The sequence below is a fragment of the Aspergillus thermomutatus genome (assembly GCF_002237265.1).
Source record: "Aspergillus thermomutatus strain HMR AF 39 chromosome Unknown NODE_121, whole genome shotgun sequence".
NCBI lineage: Eukaryota > Fungi > Ascomycota > Eurotiomycetes > Eurotiales > Aspergillaceae > Aspergillus > Aspergillus thermomutatus.
In genome coordinates, this window is record NW_020798170.1 from 38,330 (window position 1) to 59,149 (window position 20,820).

The 20,820-nt window shown below is 50.7% G+C and overlaps 8 protein-coding genes across 8 annotated transcripts; 3 read left to right on the forward strand and 5 right to left on the reverse strand.

Annotated features, from left to right (window-relative positions):
• Positions 1 to 913: 913 nt before the first annotated feature.
• CDV56_104911 (uncharacterized protein) lies at positions 914 to 4,310 on the forward strand (the record flags this gene model as incomplete). The annotated part of the gene is made up of 6 exons (XM_026758530.1): positions 914 to 1,315; positions 1,400 to 2,103; positions 2,160 to 2,401; positions 2,779 to 2,952; positions 3,009 to 3,140; positions 3,205 to 4,310. The coding sequence occupies 6 exons, from the start codon at positions 914 to 916 to the stop codon at positions 4,308 to 4,310; spliced, it is 2,760 nt and encodes a 919-aa protein (XP_026613627.1).
• A 643-nt stretch (positions 4,311 to 4,953) lies between these two features.
• Positions 4,954 to 6,235, reverse strand: CDV56_105231 (glycoside hydrolase family 16 protein; the record flags this gene model as incomplete). The annotated part of the gene is made up of 3 exons (XM_026758850.1): positions 4,954 to 5,292; positions 5,344 to 5,797; positions 5,853 to 6,235. 3 exons carry the CDS (start codon positions 6,233 to 6,235, stop codon positions 4,954 to 4,956), a joined length of 1,176 nt encoding a protein of 391 aa, XP_026613628.1.
• Positions 6,236 to 7,659: 1,424 nt separating this feature from the next.
• Positions 7,660 to 10,131, reverse strand: CDV56_105446 (potassium ion transporter; the record flags this gene model as incomplete). The annotated part of the gene is made up of 1 exon (XM_026759065.1): positions 7,660 to 10,131. The coding sequence occupies one exon, from the start codon at positions 10,129 to 10,131 to the stop codon at positions 7,660 to 7,662; it is 2,472 nt and encodes an 823-aa protein (XP_026613629.1).
• A 1,916-nt stretch (positions 10,132 to 12,047) lies between these two features.
• On the reverse strand, positions 12,048 to 12,809 carry CDV56_105782 (putative peroxidase; the record flags this gene model as incomplete). Its single annotated transcript, XM_026759401.1, has 1 exon — positions 12,048 to 12,809. One exon carries the CDS (start codon positions 12,807 to 12,809, stop codon positions 12,048 to 12,050), a length of 762 nt encoding a protein of 253 aa, XP_026613630.1.
• A 502-nt stretch (positions 12,810 to 13,311) lies between these two features.
• On the reverse strand, positions 13,312 to 14,400 carry CDV56_105871 (alpha/beta fold hydrolase; the record flags this gene model as incomplete). Its single annotated transcript, XM_026759490.1, has 2 exons — positions 13,312 to 14,175; positions 14,233 to 14,400. The coding sequence occupies 2 exons, from the start codon at positions 14,398 to 14,400 to the stop codon at positions 13,312 to 13,314; spliced, it is 1,032 nt and encodes a 343-aa protein (XP_026613631.1).
• A 347-nt stretch (positions 14,401 to 14,747) lies between these two features.
• Positions 14,748 to 15,603, reverse strand: CDV56_105968 (DUF3632 domain-containing protein; the record flags this gene model as incomplete). The annotated part of the gene is made up of 2 exons (XM_026759587.1): positions 14,748 to 15,136; positions 15,195 to 15,603. The coding sequence occupies 2 exons, from the start codon at positions 15,601 to 15,603 to the stop codon at positions 14,748 to 14,750; spliced, it is 798 nt and encodes a 265-aa protein (XP_026613632.1).
• A 764-nt stretch (positions 15,604 to 16,367) lies between these two features.
• aspf1 (major allergen and cytotoxin AspF1) lies at positions 16,368 to 16,975 on the forward strand (the record flags this gene model as incomplete). Its single annotated transcript, XM_026759701.1, has 2 exons — positions 16,368 to 16,475; positions 16,529 to 16,975. The coding sequence occupies 2 exons, from the start codon at positions 16,368 to 16,370 to the stop codon at positions 16,973 to 16,975; spliced, it is 555 nt and encodes a 184-aa protein (XP_026613633.1).
• Positions 16,976 to 18,825: 1,850 nt separating this feature from the next.
• Positions 18,826 to 20,696, forward strand: CDV56_106233 (glycosyltransferase family 2 protein; the record flags this gene model as incomplete). The annotated part of the gene is made up of 3 exons (XM_026759852.1): positions 18,826 to 19,353; positions 19,415 to 19,649; positions 19,702 to 20,696. 3 exons carry the CDS (start codon positions 18,826 to 18,828, stop codon positions 20,694 to 20,696), a joined length of 1,758 nt encoding a protein of 585 aa, XP_026613634.1.
• Positions 20,697 to 20,820: the final 124 nt, after the last annotated feature.

Sequence of the window (20,820 nt, forward strand, 5' to 3'; positions counted from 1 at the left end):
CTTCGCGTTGTGGTGAATTTGTCCGAGAAGGAAAACAACACACTTCTCAGGGGCGATTGTTTCCCAGTGGTCGAGGAATGACAGAGGTAGAATCATTGCGGGTACTTGTCCTGCTGAGATTGAGTGTGGCAATATCTGGCAATACCCTGACACATTGTTCCTGATCGAAACAATAATATTATCAATCATCCTGCAAGTGTGATGCCGGTTCAAACGTTGAATGGCAATGACGGCGCGAACCGCCCACGCCGTACACGACGTACATATGCTTGCGACTCCTGCAGCAGCAAGAAGGTTTGCCCCCTGACTACGGATTAGATAGTCTCGATATTCTTCTAACAGGTGGGATTCGGTATTCCATTTTTCCTCTAGATCAAATGTGACCGTGCAACTCCCCAGTGTGACTGGTGCTACCATCATAATATCCCCTGTACCTTCACGCGCAACCGGGATTCCTCGCGCTCATGGAGTGATAAGTATGAACCTCTGAGTTTTCTTATTTCCCTTTGTACTCATACTTGATGGCTACCTTATATTGATAGTGATACTTATTGCCTCGATTTTCCAGGAGCAGTTCACCTTCCCCACATGCGAGTAAACCTACGAGACAGGGTATGTCTGCATCAAACACAACGGATCTCTCAGGCTCTACCCCAACATTGAGCGTTTCTGATTATTCTAACATCGTTGATCGCATGAATCATAAGAAAGGAAAATTCTGCCTGAACTACTGTTTCCAGAGTGCGGTCCCCAGGCTGTGGCGCCCCAGGGTTTCGGGAGCGATCTATGCCTAGCGGGCCAGACTCTAGGGAATATTTGTGCGTTCAATGGCTTGCCTTTCTTCTCTCGAAGCGGCTTGGAATGGATTCGAACCCGCACCGGAGAGGATGGATCTCTGGACCGATATTGCAACATGAGGCCCATCACCTGGCCACGGATAGCCAGGAAATGTACCGCCGAGGGCCACCATGGCGACCGACAATTATCGCTGCCGGAAAAATCGCTGCTTTTCGAACAGATAGAGGCTTTTCAAAAGTCAATTTGCGGCCAGATATTGCCTCTTATTAACCGAGCATGTTTTGAGTACACTATCCGAGCGGCCTACGACAATGAATTGTCAGACATCTCGCCTGGGGTTTCCAGCGCCAGGGTATGTATATTTGCCTTTATGGCGCTGAGTTCATTCTTCACTGGTCATCCGCATTATGACAAGATCGTGACTGCCGATGAATATGCTCGCGAAGCCCAAGATCTGTTACCAGAGATGCTCAACGAGTCCGTAACATTGGACGGGTTGCAGGCACTGGCCATGCTGGTAAGACCATCGTATTTACCTTGATCACTCGCCTGTGTACGGTGTTCTCAAATGGTGATCCATAGCTAACACCTTGACATAAAGTGCCTCTGCTGTCAGGCCATATCTGGAGATATGCTCAGTATAGAGCTTATGTTGTCCTCGGCCACACGCTTCGCCTTTCACCTCAAAGGCAACGTCTACCCCGAGGCTGTGGAGGGTGACCATCTAGGTGCAAAACTGCATGTTAGGAATCTTTTCTGGATCTGTTTCATCCTCGACAAGATCTTCAGCTTACGCACAGGCCTTCAACCCTTTGTCGACGTGACGAATTGCGATCTGACGCTTCCTGGAATGCAGACAGCGAATGGCCAGCTGGACAGGTTGCAGCCTTTCTGTCTTCAACAACACAACCACACTATGTTTCTCACCCTCATCCGCCTCTGTCAAATCCAGTCGAAAATCTATCAGGGCCTGTACTCCTTCTCTGCCCAACGTCAAAGCGATGCGGATCTCCTAGCTACCATCCGCAGTCTGGACATCGCCTTGGAAGAATGGCGGTCTTCCGTGCCCACGTTCTCGGGCCGACCTATACACAGCGAAAATCGCATGGCCGACTTCCTTTTTGACATGCAGTACCACTACTGTATGGCTGCCATCCATCAGACAAGCAGCCGGTGTACTGCCTGGGTTCGGAACCAGGACACTTGCGCGGCGGGCTCGAGTCTTGCCCTCAGCGTAGGAGCCAGCCGGTCTGTGTTACGGAAGTTCCTGGAAACGGATCCACAGCGCGAGGGACAGTTTCTCTTGTAGGCGACCAGTCGTATGTTTGAATCAATGTGCTCGATACTAATATCCCTGGAAGGTTTTGCTTGCCAGAGCTCTCCACATCCACCATCCACCTTTTCTCCAATATCCTCATGAGTCCTCTTGAGGATCGAAGCGAGACCGACTTATGTTTGATGAGAGTAGTGCTTGAACATCTTGGGAAGCATATATGGAGGCAGACACCAACCACATTTATCGCCCAGGTCCGTCTTGTGGAAGGGTTTATGGGCGACCTATATCGCCTGGCTGAGATGGCAATCCTGAAGGCCCGACGGGAAAGTGAACATTAATACCAAGGCATGCGCCACGTGTTCTGCAAATCTCGAATGTGTTCAATTCTAGCCTTTAACCCTCGTCTCCAGTCCCATGGTAGGATAGTGTATATCCAAGGCACTGGCTCAATCATTTAATTATGCCTGGGCCCCTGCGCAATACTGTACCCGCCTACTCTTACCCCAATTCTTACCCCAACCCTCATTTCTGGAAGGTCTGCACTATCTCCTGCAAGGCTGCAGTATTTCTTGCACTTCAGTTCCTGAAATACAACGCTCTCGCACACCCACGTGCTGAGACCACGTTCTAAGCTTTGCCAAGCTCATTGGACTGTCTGGGTATGACCATGGCTGGGTCCGCCGAAGCTTAACTGCCCATCCCAGGGTCCATGCAGGACTCCACTACGGGTGAAAATCACTTTCTATTCGCACCAAGCATATCAACAATTCCAAGCGAGATGAGCTTCAGCAATTATTGCGACGACAGCAGCATCGCCGAGTCTTCCGTCGGGTTTCTAGCGGATGTTGTTCGCCGGCTATCCCTCGGTGATGCGAAAGGTATTTAAACTGCAGCCGGCCCTCGCGCAGTTCTTCTACACATCAGCGCCACTCAGATTCTTTTCTCAATCTCATCAAACCCATCGTCATGGCAAGCTTCAAGAAAATGACTCTGGCTTTGGCGAGCCTGGCCCCAACCGCCCTGGCCTCCTCTGCTCCTGAAAAAATGACTGTTGGTGTCATCGGCGGTACGGTCACTATAGCACCATGCTACCACAATCGAAATTCAATGCATGCTAACACTCATACAAGACTTTGGATGGACAGGCTTCCAGCCCGCTCCCCTGTCGTTCTGTAACGATGTCATGCCCCGACTGATCGCCGAAAACATCACCATCCCCCGGGAGGTCCAGAACGACTGCGACCCGGGCGATCGCGCTGCCGTTTCCAACGCGACCGCTCTTCAGGGCAAGTTTCAGTACTCCAGACTGTCCATGTTTGCTTTGCTAACACTTGGGACAGCTGACACCGCCGCATACATCGGCAAGGTCTGCGAGAAGAAGAACTGCAGCGCCTTTGTCTCCGTCGGCGACAACTTCTACGACAGCGGCGTGGATTTCACCACCGCCGGCATCAACCGGTTCCAGGAGGCCTGGGTGGACATGTATCGCGGCGGCGTCTTCGACCACGCCACCTGGTACCAATGCCTGGGGAACCATGATGTCGTCAAGGGCCAGAGCGGCGTGGACTTCGAGACCAAGGTCGCGCCTCTCTACGACTCGCGCTGGTACTTCGGCACCACGGGCGAGCCGTACTACACCTACGACCTGAAAGGCGCGGACTGGACCGCGACGTTCGTGGTCGTGGACTCGGACTGCTTCATCGAGAAGTACCAGGAGAGCACGTCCGTCTATCAGAACGAGTACACGACCAAGTGCCACCAGGCCCGGGACACGCAGGTCGCCTTCCTGGAAAAGGCCTTTGCGGAGTCCGAGGCCGAGTGGAAGTTCCTCCAGCTTCACCACGGGTACATGTCCGCGGCCGGGAACAACACCGACGTGGCGCCTCTGATTTCCGTGGTCGAGAAGCACGGCGGCGTCGTTCTCAACGGCCACGATCACTGTCTCGCTCACTTCTACAACAACAACACTAACTTCATCCTGGCCGGTGGAGCCGGGTACCCCGAGGTCGGAGACTGTAACTACGGGGTGCCTCTGGGCCCATACACCAAGTGGCTGGGCGCGAACTCCCAGTCTGCCGCCAATGGCTTCGTCACGATGGACATCAGCCGCGAGGAGGTGAACGTGGAGTTCTATGCCCGGGACATGCAGTTCGAAGGCGGGGATCTCTACCCAGTCAAGAATGACATGAACCCTTCCTATTCATTCAAGATCAAGACCCATGCTCGGAGATTTTGATCCCAGTGAACCATCGCCATAGACATAATACCAAAAGAGAAACCATCAATGGAAGTCCAAGTGACCTGTAACCATATGATTCCTCGCACCGCGAATTAACTGGCATGCTTCAAATCTCCAGTTTACAGGAGTAGTCTGGGTCGAATTGAAAATTCAACGTCTTCAGTGGTTGTATAGTCATTACTTGTATGCTATCTAGCTACAGTAGACATGAGCACCCCGTACTTGGTTGATTGCGTGCAAATACCTGCCGACTGTATTCGTGAAGAGAGACCTCGAAAAAGTAATGCTACCGCAGTTGATGATCCCACCTACACCACTATTGACATCTCCACTTAGCAACGTCTCCCAGGTGACTTTTAATGAGTGAGTTTTCCTACGGCAATATATGTTGAGCCCAGACAACATCAGGGAGGATTTGTTGTGATATTGTAAGGAGGTAAGCAGGGACAAACGCCAATCCAAGGACAATCTACACGCGGTATCAGAATGCACAATCCGTCGAATCGCATGACAAGGGTTAAGAAGCTACCCAATGCCTGAATGATCACCATATGTCATGAAAGGGCCATTCAACCGCCTGAGAGTCACATCAATGACCAACGCTCATTTCAAACGCCATGAAAGTGCACAAAATGCCAGTCTACTGAGCCTGATAGACCTTGAAGCTCTTAAACTCCCAGTAAGCCTCGGTAAGTCTGGCAGGATTGCGCGCAACAAAACTGCTACATGTGCCCGGACAGTTGTATAAATGAGTGTAGAACTGAGGCTGTGCGCCCAGCTGGCCACATAGATCGATATTGGCAATGATACTCTGGTTGCTGAAATGGGACGTAATGTCGCAGTTGGTATTGGGAAAGTCTGCCAATGCAGTTCCCCAGGTCGATGGGTCCGGGATGTTATCTGAAACGTCGTTTGGTACCGAACCTCGGGGGAAAAACCAAACTCGGATGCCAGCAGTGCGGAGCTCCAAAGCATAAACCTGAATGTCTTAGCGTATTGAGAGAAAACTGTCCTGGATTTTAAGACTTACACCTCCCCCGTTGTCATTGAACTCTGGGCCATAAGTGGCAGGTGGTCCTTGGACGCCACAGCCCGCATTGCCGTGAGTGCTATTGTCACACTGCTGGTACAGCGCATGCCCTGTCTGTTTCCGTTTGGCACTCATGTTACAACCGGGTGTCGTATGCAGAGTTACTGCGTTCCCTTCGGTGCCTCCGTTATTCGCCTCCACGACATCAATCTCGCCGTTCAGTGGCCAATTGTACGTATCACTAAGCCACAGCGCGGGCCACGTCCCGCAGCCATACGGCGTATGGAGGATATCGAAGATGAAAAGGCCAGTGTCGTAGGCATTCTTAGACTCCAGTCGAACAGACCGTCTGCCATTCCTGGCTGACTCTGTAGATGTGTCCACCCTCAGCACGACAGATGATTCCGTAGCATAGGTCAGATTCAGCTTTCCAGCTGTTATCCTATCCACGTATCTGCCAAAGAATCAATCCAAGCTCTCCAAGACAGAAAACGAAAGGAAACACTTACTGCACAAATCCATTCGTGGGATCCGCATCCGAGAAATAATTGAATTTGTCCAGAAACGTCGTCCCCGAGTATGTATCCAACAATCTGTAGTCAAGCCTTGAATAATCGGGGTACCGATTGGCCCTCGTTCCCTCTACGGCCCCTACGATAGCACCAATAATTGCCGCGACAATCACCGCACCCGCAATGAGCTTCGTGCGCAGCGACCACTTGTGAGGATTCCACCACGGTGCGACAGGCTCAGACGAAGAACCATCCTGAACGCCGAGAGGAGCAGGCTTTGACATATAGGGATCATCCACACCGCAATGGGCGACCTGCGTTGATGCACCGCCATATCGACTGTAGTCGTCGGCGGTGCCGCTGTACGGCTTTTCAGCCATATGTTGCGGGTTTGATTGCGAGTATACGATCCGGCAGAAGTCAGAAGGCAATAGATACAAATAATGAAATCTGAACAGTGCTGAGCCAGTTGATGATGAATGAAGTTGGCTATGGAAGAGGTGGAGTGTCACGAACGAAGACGGAAGAAGCGAGGGATGTCGTCATGCACAACATGAGAAGCAGCGACTGATCATATCCCAATTAGGAAACCAGCATGCACGGCTGCGTGCAGCAGCACGAGATGTGCTACATTACACAACCCGTGGAATTCAGATCGAGTTAAGCAGCCTTGGGTATTTGCCCCCAAGATGAAATCAGGTTGTGGTCAAGAATTTTGAGGAGCTTGTTTTCATGTTGTCATTTCGATCTGATATCGACCAACTACGGAGTACACAGGGCCAATAGGTGATGTCCACCATGTACCGTCTAAAAAAGGAAATGTGTGTCCTGTGTGCAGTCCCTGACACTAGACCCAAAACAGACACAGCTTCCCTATCCGGCATGGTACCTGAAACAAGGTAAATTTCATACAAGAGTGTATTTTTGATTTTCGCGAGACAACATTCCTAAGGTAAGGTATTCAGAAAGTCGTCTCCGCCTAACAAGAGGTGTCACTAAGGTATCAAGCAACAAAGCAATTGTCCAACGACTGCTCATTGATACCTAGATAGATACGGAGTATTCTGTGTAGTGGCAGAGGCGAGGCAAAGGAGAAAGAAAGCGAAGCTTCCGCCAAGACCAACAAGCCTTTTTCTCCAGAGCAATCTCCCAGTCAACATCCAAAAATTCCTGCATAGTGACGCAGTCACTCTATAGAATCACACTGTGACCTGTATGACACTCCCTGTCATAGGTACTTCAAAGTCAAAGACGAAAATTACTGCTTTGATAGAGGGCTGGGTCATGTCTCCTCCAGATTTATCTCTTGAGATTCAATTCAATGATTGCTGCCTGGAGTCAGTCCACCGACCATGTTCATATACAATGCTTCGCTAGCCTTGGACGATCTCAATTTCTGTTTCGGCTGCTCAGAAGGCTAGCAGATCCTTGTAACTTACTATTTTGCCCTAGTGGAGGTGCAAGTTGCAACTGATTGATCTCTCAGAGGTTGACTTTGAAACAACTCATGATATTAAACACAGCCAGCTGTGTTGCTTAATATAGAGGCAAACAACCTTATCTATTTAGTGACAACATCTCCCGCCGTGAGGATATCGAAACATATGAATCAACAATGACAAGTCCTCGCCAAGTAACACAGACGCTTGATAAAACAAATACCCCATTCATATGTGAAAACTTCGTACTATGTGCAGATCAGACAGGACGGCTCCAGGCACCTGAATTGTGTCAGGAAACCCGTCTTGGTGATACAGGTAATTAAATAGTGCGCTGGTCTATTCAGAGTTCAAATGACAACCTCCTACCGCGGGGATCTCTGGGATTTTTGCGATCGCATTGTCGAGTGCCGGCGGATGATACTGTCCCCGTTCGCCCAGGGCGTTGCACCCCTGTCCTTATCCTCGGCACCTGTTGCGACACCATTCTCTGTGCGCGCTTGCGAATGAGTTCGGTCCATCCCAGACATGGCACTGAGGTTGGAGGCACGCCGACGCATTCGTCTCTCTGCATCCTGAACCTCCTTGTCCTGAAGAGATTCCGACGGAAGCAAGATTGCACGGTCGAGGGCGTATGGGAGACCACGGTGTCGACCACGGATTTGCATTGCAATGATAATGAGCTTTGACAGAGTCTTGAACTGTCCACTGAAAGACGTGTTGACACCTGGATATCCGAATGACAGACCCACGGTACCATAGGCGGAGACAATCTCAAAAAGCACGGCCCACATCTGGAAAGAATAGTCGTTTTGCGACTGCAGGCGGCTGCCCTCGACGATGGCGATTATGAACAGTCCGAGAAAGACATACCACAGGTCGAAACTCAGCTGCCTTCTTAAATGGAACCCGATGTAACTTGGAGCGGTCTGTGGTTCGTCCGAGACTTCTTCCTCCCCACCCGCATAAATGCCGAGACTCTTCTCCTCATAGACATTGGTTCTTCGCATGGAAATGGCGATGGGGAAAACCGAAATATACATCATAATCATGTAGGAGACCTGAATTGCAGGATGAAGCTCCGATATGCTCACCACACCAAATCCAGCAGTTCGTGTGGATGCTGCTTGGAAAAGGCCGTCAAGTACCCGGATGCCCGGTGACAAAGAGGTAACCGTCGGATCGTTCAGGTCTAGAACGATGAAGAAGATCAAGTCAATTCCATTCAGCGCCACAAGGATGGCGAACAGCCACCAGGTCGCGTTTCGCGGGAAGAGCAAGGTAAAGCATCGGCGAGGGTGATCCAACAGAAACTTGAGCTCCTCCCAAACGGCGCTCTCACGTCGGACAACTTTCGACAGAACCCAGATGATCAATCGGAGCATACAGGGAAAGCCGGTATTACCGATAATGATAAGAAAGGTCATGAGGAGAAGAGGAAATACAGCTGTCTGGAATGAGGACATGGAGTCCGGGGTCAGCGTGAAGCCGACGTCGTTGAAAGCAGATGCCGCGGTGAAGATGCCCCACCAAGGGCGACCTTGTCCGATTTGCTCCACAACCTGACCCCAGTGAGTGGTCATAATCCATGGGACAAGGCAGACGATTCCCAGGATGTGAAAAAAGAGATAATAAGAAGTGAGTACAATGGCCAGAGTCTTCAAGGCTCGGTATTCGATGCCTCCCAGCTCATCACGCTGCTCCTCGGTCAAATCAACAAAGTTGGAATTTCGGGCAACGGTAGCGTTCCAACTGAGATATGGAAGGGTCGGGCGCTCCTGTTCTTGCGTCAAGGAGCGAACAAGATTGCTAAGGGTAGGGCGCCGTGTCCCCGAACGCCCCAGGGCCGATGTGTCGTTCAAATCTTTAGTTTCACGAAAAGTGGGACGAGTGTCCAGACGGGGGAACGTCGAATTCCTGGTTCTCGTCTGCTGTATGTCCGGTTCGTTGATGGTGATGTGCGGCCCTTCCAGCGGTCCCACTTGATCAGACTCCTCCGAATTCCGCGAACTCTCTTCGTCAGATTCGCTGCTGCGCGTCCGCTTGGTTTCATCGCCTTCATCATCGGCTTCCTCAAGGACCTCGGGGACGCCGCCGCGGTCATACTCCCGAGGGCTGGGAATGCGCAACGCCCCTTTGTTCTTCCGTTGCTTCTCCAGGAAAGCAATGTGATGCTCGGGACTCAACTGGGTCGGCACCCGAAGGCTGCCGAGGCCGAGCCCTAAACTGCTATTGGGACCATTCACTTGACCCTCCGAACTGTCCCCACTATCAACTCCGGAAGGCGAGCCAGGAGTCGATCCATACTCGGGAGTACGAGCGGCCGACTCGCGGCCTCTTTGATTGGATTCCTGGGTATTATTGCGCAGCACAACAATCGGGCGAGCACCGATACCAGCTTCCTCCCTTCCCAACGAAGTTGCGTCCTTATCTCGACTCATGGTTCGCATTCTCGTCCTGGTATGACGCATCGCTCGAGTATCCTGCACGATGTGTTGAAATCGCTTCTCGAACCAATAAAGCCGGATAAAGACGAGGACGGAGTGTATGAAAATCGGAGTGGTGAGTATGGAACTGAAGTAGAGGATTATTTGCTGGTACGTTCTAAGTTTATTGAAATCTACCGTGTTGAGACCGCTCTGAGTTGCCGCGCCCGAACAGAAGAAGAGGATGTCAATATAGGCCATACCACTTCCTGGATAAAGCATTATGGAAGTGATCAGTGTCATGGCGATGATGTAGATGTAATGGATCAAGATGAAGTTCAGATGAATCCCGCTTATCAGCGGAATGCGGGACTTCATCGAGGCCAACCTCCGAAGCACGGGAGAATACATTGTGGGAGGAACTGGACGACAACGGGCGTGTCGCAGAGACCACCCGATTCTGTCCACGAGGAAACTGCTGCGGTCGAATAATCCGGCGAAGAGACTCCCTGAGAACGAAGAAGTGAGGTAATATTCGTCGAGGGGTTTGAATTTGAAAGGACGTTGATCAGCCGCCACACGAGGGATCTACCGCACGAATTTCGTCACAGCAAATCTCCGAAGCTGCGCGCAAGTTATGGGTGCAGAACAACTCCCAGAACCAGCCAGTGTTAGCCTCGAGTCACTGGAAAGTAGTAGCTAAGGAGAAGAAAAGCAGTCGTGAAGGCCAAGAACATTGTGGAGCAGCACAATCAGGCAGAACTGAATTGAGAATTGCGGTGGCCGCAGAAGCAAGAAAAAGGATAAGAAAACCGATCTCAGTACTCGGATGGATAGAAAAGAGAGTGACTTGAGAAGAAGAAGAGCAGAAAGGAGGAGATTGGAGAAGAAAAGGCGATGGACAGTCGTCAGAGTCAGACTAAGGAGAAAATCGCGATGGGCCGGGATTGGTTTAGGAATAGGGTGAGACGGTGAGTGAGAGATTTTGCCTAGTAGTACGTAGTAGTAGTATCAAAATATTTCCAACATCACGACGGGACCGATTAATTAATCGCTCACTGGGGGCCCTTTTTGTGGACCTGGTAGATGTATTGCGGAAGCGATCCAATTCCAGACTCGAAAAAGTTCAACTGTGAGGGTGTAATCATGGTGTATTCTGTTCCATGTTCACTTAGGTACCTTAGCTGACTGCTCAACTCCCACTTACCTTACCAGTAACGGCCGAGGATGACCAGTCCCGACCATCGGGTCAGGACTGTGGTGGCTGCGACCGGCCGGACTGGACCATGTGGTATGCCTGAGGCATAGGGATTGTTACTGTATTGGCTGCGTCTCTTTGCTAGCGGCATTGAGCAACACTGCAGCTGTGCTCTTGGCATGGCCATACAAGGATTTGTGCATAAGTCAGGGCACTAATATCTGCATGTTGCTGTCATGGCGCTGATTATCCTAGATGATATCAATCCTGCTATTATTGATAACTTGACGGATATCACAATAGTGAGGTATACACTGCAAGCCACCGATAACAACCGATGGTAAGGTAGTTTCCCTAAACAATTGATGAAATACCTGAGAACAACCCAAGTCAGGGACGGTAACTTACGCCCAATACAGATTAAAAATACCACGACTCTGATTTGTGGCTTGGGAGTTCAAATTCCTTTCACTTCTTTTGCAATTTGCCTCGGGTTTGAAGTGGGGAAGCACTTGTTTCTCGGTAGTCGGTATCACAAATACGCACTCTAAATAGATTAAGCTTTGCCCCGTAATTTACTGTTTATAACCGTTTCCACTGGAGTCCGAGGCGAAATATCAGCTCAGGCTGACATTCTCCCTTTATCGACATTCGAGGAAATAAATGCCCTTCTCCATATTGTAGGATCAACTTCTGACGATCCTTCGAGATTAAAAGCTTAGGTGGATTGTCTTGCTGCAGTTTGCATCACTACTTTCCCACAGGCGGCTCCAGAGAAGCCGTAAATCATTCCCGAGCAACCCTAGCTGGCTGCCCTGTTACTACTGGCATGCACTGGGCACTTGAATGATTCTCTTGAGCAAAGCATGCAAGCTTCGGTAAGTGACTGAGGTCAAGCGACTTTGCAGCAGATCGAAGGAAATGGCTTGCATTGGAAGTGACGACCTCATCCGACACGCCTAGTCATGCTGAGTGCACCAGTACAACAAGTGATCCGACGCAGGACATGCTTGACCAAAAGAAAAAAGAAACCGAAATAAATCTAGTAGTAGGATACCACCAATCACTAGGCAACGTAGGTAGACTCAGATCCCCCGAGGTCAATCTTGCCCACTCCTTATTCTAATCCTCACTGACCTCTAAAAGGCCACGCAAAATGCGAAACCCTCAGCACCACCGGTCCAAGCTCCGGCAACAGCAACGGTACCCGCCTCGGCTTCCATCCCTGCTCGATGGGTAAACGCTCCTCACCAAACAGCGCTTGTATATACTCCTCCGGCACACGATACGGGAACCCCCGACCAAATACACACTGAATCGCTCCCAGCTCCCCGCATGCAATGTAGTGCTTGAGCCTATCGAACTCCAACGCCGGGTTGTCTCCCTTCTGCTCGTCGTACCGAGTCTTGCGGTACTTGCCAAAGTCCGACGCGCTGAAACCCCTCTCTGTTCTTGGAGCCGCGAGGAATCGCTTCAGAAGGTCCGGGTCCACATGGATACAGTCGCCCAGGGCGCGGTCTTGCCGGGTGACAGAGACATCGTGCTCCACGGCGTGAGGCCGGCCGACCTGGTCGAGGTTCAGCACGGGTAGGCCGTCTTCGTTGACTTGGTCTTTATCTCGTAGTCCGAGCCGGGCTATGATCTTTCCGTCGTCAGAGTGAACTTGGAACGCGCCGTTGACGAGTATTGCGGTGACATCGAAGCCGATGCCCAGGTAGCGTAGAGCGGCTTTTAACTCGGCGGCGGTGATGTTGCGGCCACTGCGTGCGATGATCCCGTGATTTGCGAGCGAGTTGAGAACGGGGCATGGAGCTCGCAGGTCGTCGGGTCCTGCGGGACGGTAATCGCCTTTGCGAAGAGGAAGTTCCTTGGAGTCTGTGACTTCTGCCATTTTTGACATGATCGTGAGAGGTAATGGACCAGGAGTGGGGTTGGAAAAGCCTAGTATTTATGACCACTTGGCGGTTGAAAATGTGAGATTATCAAGTGACCGGTAGTGACATGGTCAAATGAAAGGTGCTATGAGTTGAGGAGGTGATGGATGTCTCTTGAGGTGCATCAGAGGTTGTCATCATTCGCTGGCGGCAGGTGACTGACGGTCCCTTGGTGGTTACACAGCCCTACTATGTTGCCTCGTGTTTATCGGATGCATCACAGCAAGTGAATGGAGAGATCATATTTCGATCCCAAGATTAGCTTTGTCCGGTTATTAAGGACTCTGCAGGTTGCACAGACCCTCTTTGCTTTTTCTCCATCATTGCGCTGCTTCAACATTCTGCATCAATCTTGGGATTCTGAAGCAAACACCAACGGAAATAGGAATGAAGAATGATGGTAAATTCTCAACTTCGGAGTATGGGAACAGCATATATGCAATAATTCTAATCAAACCCTTAACTAAATCGGTCCACCAATTTCTGGATCAACTGATTTACCTCATGCTCCGTCTCCCACCCCAACATATGCCCAGCCCCTTCATAAACCTGCCATGTAATCCCCCCACCAATCTCCTCCTTCAAAAGCTCCCCATGGCGAAAAGTAAGCATTCGGTCCTCCGTTCCATGCAAGACAGCAATCCGCTCCCTCCCCACCGCATCCCCCAAAGCCCTCAACTGCTCCGCAGACTTATGGTGAAAGTAACAAGCAGTCACCTGCAACAAGAACCCCTTGGGCGTATACGACTCCGTATCCGCCTTCTTCCTCAAATGCCCCGCCGCAAACCGATCCCTCTTCGTCGGGAAATTCAAGCCCGGATCCTCATTCTCCGTATCCGGCTGCGCCAGAAACTCACTCGCAAACAGCGTCGCCGCGATCCGGTCGATCTCCACGTCCACATGCCGCGGGATGAACATGCTCGCGCGCTGCTGCAGGTTCTCGAAGAAGGGCGTTGTGCGGACGAGTCGCGGGGCCGTACAGCAGAGCGTCAGGCTGGCGAGTCGGTCCGGGATGAGCGTCGCAAATTCCTGGGCGATCATCCCGCCCATGCTGGCGCCGATGACGTGGATGGATCGTGTCGCAGAAGCGTTCAGGTCGATCCAGCCCAGGGAGCTGACGAGATCCACGACATCGCGGGCCATCTCGCTGGTGGAGTAGAAGCAGTTGGGTTTGTCGGAGCGGCCGACCCCGCGATTATCGAAGACCAGACAGGAGTATTTCGAGCCATTGAGGTGGCCGAAGTACTTGGTTTGGCGTTTCCAGTCTTTCAGAGTGGCATTCAGGCCCATGATCCACTGGTTGGCATTAGTACTGTACTTTCCCTGCGAATAATCCATGCAGCCATATTATTGCATGCACGAAGACGATGAAATACTAACAACTAGCTTCACGGACCCGGTGCCATGGATCTCGTAGTTGAGGTTGAACGGACCACCGCGTCTGTTCTGAGCCACAAGTGCCCGTCCTGAGGTTGTGGGAGGGAGTTTCCAATCTACAGTCTCATATGCTGGATGAGCGATGATCTCCTGAGCTGTTAGAGGCGCCATATCAATGTTGCTGTACAGGGTTAAGTTTACGATTATCAAGATGCAGCCGATGTTGCCGAAGTCTGGCCGCATTCTTGGTCTTCTTCCTTGTTTCTCTCTTGAGTCTTGGCGCCGGATCCCGAGGCGCAGTCACTAGCAACTGCGGGTCACGCGAGCTTGTGATGGTGGACAGCAAAGTGATCACATATTGATTCGTTGGAGAAAGGTGAACAGGATGGTTTTTTCGGGAAATGAAGGATTTTATTTTAATCAAGTAACTCGAGGCATTTTGAGCATCTGCTGCTATCGCACCCGGGGATCTACCTTGTATTGCATATCTCCTGCCGAGTCCAAGTAAAAATACATATTCATCTCAGCTGCAGAGCCTCCATGACCTGCTTTGCCTTTTGAGCGATTTCTCGAGTTTGCGGGCTCATCGAAGCCTTATCTGAGACGTTGCTGAACCTTGCCTTGCACTTCTGCCAATTCTCCGTGCCAATCCCATCCTCTTCCTGGGCCACAAGTCTCTGTCCGCAATATATGACCCATTCCGCTGCCACAGTCATCCTACATTCCAGAATAGCTCCGGGGACATCACCGACGAGCCCGTGCTCCAAATCTTCTTCTAATAGTCCTTCGATGGCATATTTCGCGAAAAGGATCAAATCAGCAGAGCCATCTCTAGTCAAGCGAGCAGCGTAAGCATTCAAGCTCTGCCAATGTTCGCGCTCCTCCTCATCATTCAAAGATACCATGCCTATCAGTTTGTCAATAGAAAGACTATAATGCGGCGGCTTGCACAAAACTATACTTACGATCATACAATTCCCTGAACGTCGGACCCAGCATCGGCAAATCTCCCCACAGGTCAAAGGCCTGGTCCCATGACGCCATGTAGACAGTTTTTGTCTGGGAAGATAGACCTTTCAAGGCTTTGATCAGCTCTGCGAGTCTGTCATGTTCAGGAGCCGTGTAGGGTATCTGCTGAGCCACGTTATGAACCACGCCCCAGAAGTGCCAGAGAAAGCTTCCTGGGTCCTCGCGGGGCTCGTCTGCGGGTTGATCTTGGTCAGGACGGTTCGCAGGAAACAGTCGATCTAGTGCTTGGGCTGTGGCTGCGGGGGATGCGGTGGGATCTTGTAGGTAGTTCACCAGGATCTTGAAGATTTTTTCCTCGACGAACCATGGATCGTCGTCCTTTAATTCGAGGTGAAGAGAAGACATTGTGAGATGGTAACTGCCTCTACTTTGGAGTTGAAGATGGTAATTTTGAATGGCGTGATGAAAGAGAAAGCGGGGAGCAACAAGACACGGTGGGAAAAAGACTGCGTGATATCGGCCACAACAAGAAGACGAGAGAAGCAGAAAGAAGAAAAAACGAAAATCAAAGTAGAAATGTCTTCTTGATCCTTGATTCGAAGCTTTGGAGGCGCAATTGTTCTGAATCTGACATCAAGTCAGCAGTGCTTCAAATGACATGTGTTCCTAAGACCACAAAATGGCATCAGGCAACAACGAGGCATTTCCAACCAGTTGTCTTCCTTTAAAAAATGCTTACTGTTTCACCTGCAAAGGTTGTGCCCTTTTCAGCTCTTGACATGTTGCAATCCGAGGTCTATGTTCAGCGCTGACATGCATGAAGCTTGGGTCATGGCATCCATTCAATTAGCTTACGGTCATGCCTTTTCTTTCTCTTAGGTAACTTGACCCCAAGGATCAAACATCTCATGCCTCAAAGCTGACGACGTTACATTGACTTCAAAAGGTCTCACTCCTTGGTAGTTCAAAATCCGATCTAACCCCAAAATGGGCCTCTCCTGGCCCCCAACACCCACCTCTTTATACAGGGATGCTCGTCCAACATCATCTGAGGTGTGCAGGGGACAAAAGATGCATTTTCTCGACAATCTCATGTCCTGAGCTAGAAACGGCAGATATAAAAGCTGCTGAAGCCTCTCGCTTGTCGCAACCAGATTCAAAACATCGTCATGATCGTCCTGACTGCGTCCAAGATGGTCGCAATCAACAACCTTCTCCTGCTGACTGTCACAGCGGTGTCTGTTCTAGCTGCTCCTTCGCCCCTCGATGCTCGTGCGGTAAGAGTCGCCCTAAAGGGACCTTCGACAGGATAGCTGACATGAACCCGCAGACCTGGACATGCATCAACCAGCAGCTGAATCCCAAGACAAACAAATGGGAAGACAAGCGGCTTGTCTACAATCAAGCCAAAGCCGAAAGCAACTCTCACCACGCGCCTCTCTCCGACGGCAAGACCGGTAGCAGCTACCCGCACTGGTTCACTAACGGCTACGACGGGGATGGCAAGCTCATCAAGGGTCGCATGCCCATCAAGTTCGGGAAAGCCGACTGTGACCGTCCCCCGAAGCACGGCAAGGACGGCATGGGCAAGGATGACCACTATCTCCTGGAGTTCCCAACATTCCCGGACGGCCATGACTATAAGTTTGACTCGAAGAAACCCAAGGAAGATCCAGGTCCGGCGAGGGTCATCTATACTTATCCCAACAAGGTGTTTTGCGGCATTGTAGCGCATGAGCGGGGAAATCAAGGAGAATTGAGACTGTGTTCTCATTAGTGATGTCTGATGTCTTGAAAGGTATTGAGAAGCTACCACCCCTTTCTTCGGTCACAATATGCTTCCCATTTGCTGTTTGTGGTAGACTTGGGCGCCTGGGTATTCGGAGAATTATACTTGTTTACCGTTAAAGAGAAAATTGCCGCAGATATCTCGTTCACTCACTGCTAGATATTTCGGGTAGAGTGTGCAAATATTTCCTAGTATCAGCTCGTCATGAGGTAACGTTTGCCTTCACATTTGAAATCGAGATCGAGAAGCTTCTAGCAATTAGGTAGACAGGACGAGCCAAAATCTGTTGTAAGTGGCCCGAATCCCAACTAAAGATATTGCACCATGACTGATTGCACAAGTTAAGCGGACTTACTCGTCAATTTTCATACACCTTCCGAGATTGTAGGCAATGTGAGTGTATGAAGCCCTTATCTAGCCATGTCTGTGGCATCCGACATGTTTAAGGTAGAGATGGGGGGAAGTTCGGCTGCATGTAAGTATTTGCTGGAGAATCATTGGACCTTTAGCCATAGGTACTTAATTTTCTTCTAGTGAAGTCGCAGCAGCTGATATCTACTCTCCAAAAAGTGAACGATCATCTATAAGACATGACCACAAGTCAATCCATCTACTCGCTAGAACCATGACGGACTCGTGCATTCGGCCGTACGGAGCACATTCCAATCCCCTCGGGCCTCCTGTGACCTCTTAGCCTCTTGATCAGCATTGTGGATGACTAAAGATAAGTAGACGGGTTGAAATAAGAAGCTGACAAGGGACTGAATTGATCCATCAACTGGCCCACGCGGTCATCGCTCCTCCCTCATTGGTTCGAGCCCATAGGTCTGATATACGCCATCCAACCAATCAGCATAGCTAGCTGCACGTGGCGGACTCCACTTCTCTGCTGTAGCCCGTGCGCGTCGACCGAAAGGGTAAAGTCTGTTGTGTAGGTGTGTGCCTCAGGCGTCGCTTCGACTGCCACCCTTCGCGACGTTCGAGCTTCATTCTCCACCACTCACAAACTGCACGATGTCGAGTTCACCGTTGAATGCCCAAATTACTTCACAAGGGATAGGAAAGGATGGTCTCCCTTTCGGCAGTGTACTCCGAACGGTCATGGGATTACTTTTCATGACTCTTGTCTGATTCACATGGAGATCGCTATGCTGGATAGAAGTGTGGAAATTGCCATCTCTCCCTGACACGGTTCATTTTATGGGCCTTCAAAGCTTAAGAATGTCCACAGCTGATCTGAGCGTTGCTAGCATGGAAGAGCCCGATCTTTTCGGCTATGTAGCTGCCAAAACACTCCCTTCTTGCTAGCCTCTGTGTGAAGACGTTTTAAGTCCTTGTCGCTCACGATTAACACCTCATGTTTCGGCCAGGCACGTGGAAGGGTGGTGGCCTGCTGACTCTCAAGTGAAAGAGCCCGCTAAGGTGTTTCTGCTAATCTGTCTGAAAATCACAGCCCACTGAACGCTTGCAGGTGCTTTAGTGCTGTATCAGGTACGAAAGACTACCATGGCTAGCGAACCTTGTCTCTATCGCTGATCATCCACATACAGCCTCCTCGAGCTGATCCGTCGAATGATGGGGCCATGATGCTTATTCTGATGCTCTCAATGGTCCATTCGTCAGGCCCTTATGCTCAATATACGGCAACGCTTCCAGCGGACCGCTACTTAGTGTGTCCCTGTGGAGGCCATGAGGGATAGGGCCATTGTTTTTCAAGACCCCTTTTTCTTAGCATTTTGACTATTATATACCATGGACTCTCGAAGAGAACTTATTTTCTCCGTTCTGCGAGGTGAAGGTTTCTGCATCAGGCGTTTGCTGACCGGGCTTATCGCAAAATGGTCTTCCAGTGGGCATCACGCTGCTTGCCTGGCTTCAGTATCATTGCGTTGATTGTACTTCTCCGGTTGACCTCCTGTGATGCAGTCGCCTTTTGGAAATGGAAGGGCCCGTTGCCATCATCGCCAAAAGATTCGTTGGGAAGCCAGCCGGGCCCTCTCAACACGGCCCAGCAGTTGTTTGTCGCATACACCGTCCTTGTCCATATCAGCATGTTCGCCTTTACCGCACGTCTGGCGTGGGCTCTTTTTAGTGTCAACCGGAAGACAAAGGAGGTCCTGCAGCGGCGAAAGTCCGAGCAACCTGGCATTTCCATGGACAAAGATAAGTGGCTCTCGGACACTTCGACACTCACGGACACGGATTCGGATATATCTGCTCCATTGATGAGCGATACGGCTCACGATTCTGATGAACTGGAGGTCATCCACGCGATAATTCTTCCGAACTACTGTGAGGACCTACATACATTGCGGACTACCCTGGATGTTCTGGCGAGTCACCCAAGGGCAAGGACACAGTATGAGGTGGGTGCCGAACGATTCTGTTCCTGCTTCCTGCAACTAATATTGGACCTTGGCAAATCAGATATACCTCGCAATGGAACAGAAGGAAGTTGGGGTCGCTGAAAAAGCAGCCAAGCTGGCATCAGTATACGAACCGTTCTTCCTCCATATCCATGCTACCTTCCACCCTGCGGGTTTACCTGGCGAAATAGCGGGAAAGAGCTCAAATGTGGCCTTTGCCGCCCGACACATTATGGAAGTCCACAGAGCGGAGCTGGATTTGGGACATTGTGATGTGATTGTTACGGTTATGGATGGTAGGCGTTGTCACTTCTCTCTGCTCAATTCATAGCCCTAACCGGATTATAGCCGATACGCATTTCTGGCAGGACTACTTTACAGAGATCCGGCGCCTTCATTATGCGTCTATCTCGGAAGCAGACCGGACTCTATATTGCTGCCCGATCATTTTCGACCGCAATTCTCACGAGACCCCAGTTCTGGTCCGGTGCGCAGACCTGCTTTGGGGATTCGCCGGTCTGTCCACCATGTACCCTGGGACGTGCGTCTCAATACCGACATCAGTATACTCTTTGCCGCTGTCTCTGGCTGAGAAAATCGGTGGCTGGGACAGTGATCCTACTGCGATCGGAGAGGACATGCATATGATGCTCAAGTGCTATTTTGAGACTGCGGGCAACGTCATCACTCGCCCGGTCTACGTCCCCGCGAGCCAGTGCAACATCTCAAGTGATACCGAACGAGGCTGGCGACGGTCGTTGGATACTTGCCGTGCTCGTTATCGACAGGCATTGAGGCATATGTGGGGTGCACTTGACTCGGGGTTTGCCGCACGACGTACTATCAGTTACCTTCGCTCTCAGTGCCGCTGTCTTTTCTTGCGGCCGAGGCACCTTGCCCTGGTACATTTGCTCTGGGAGGCTCACTTCCTGCCTTGCCATCTGATCATACTCATGCTATTCTCTACTATCTATACTCTGTTGACGCCTCCAGCTTCACTTCATCCGACCATGGCATGGGCGTTCGATCTTACCAATCTTCTACGCGCATCGTCATTTGTGGGAATGAATATCTGCATTTTCCTGTACGAGCCATGGCATGCACTCTGTGTGCGCACGCGGAAAACAGACATGCAAGAAGCAAATGTGGCTGATGCAGGGTTCTCAGAACGGGTCTGGTGGAGTCCAGCGCAGCTAGTGGAGCGCATCTGCTTTCCTATCGCAGGAACCATCTTCGGTGGAGTTCCAACAGTCCATGCTGTGTTTTCGCATTTCTGGACCGACAGGCTGGTATATCGGGTCAGCAAGAAGCCGACTTTCTCGGTGGCTGGTGCGATAGTCTAGTTCCGACACTTGCTTGAAGAACGACCGCGTAAGCGGACACTAATATGTATGACTTGTATGAAGCTGGATAGACCTGATAATATTAATGATAATGAGATGTGCTTTTGTTTTCGGTGCGAGGTCA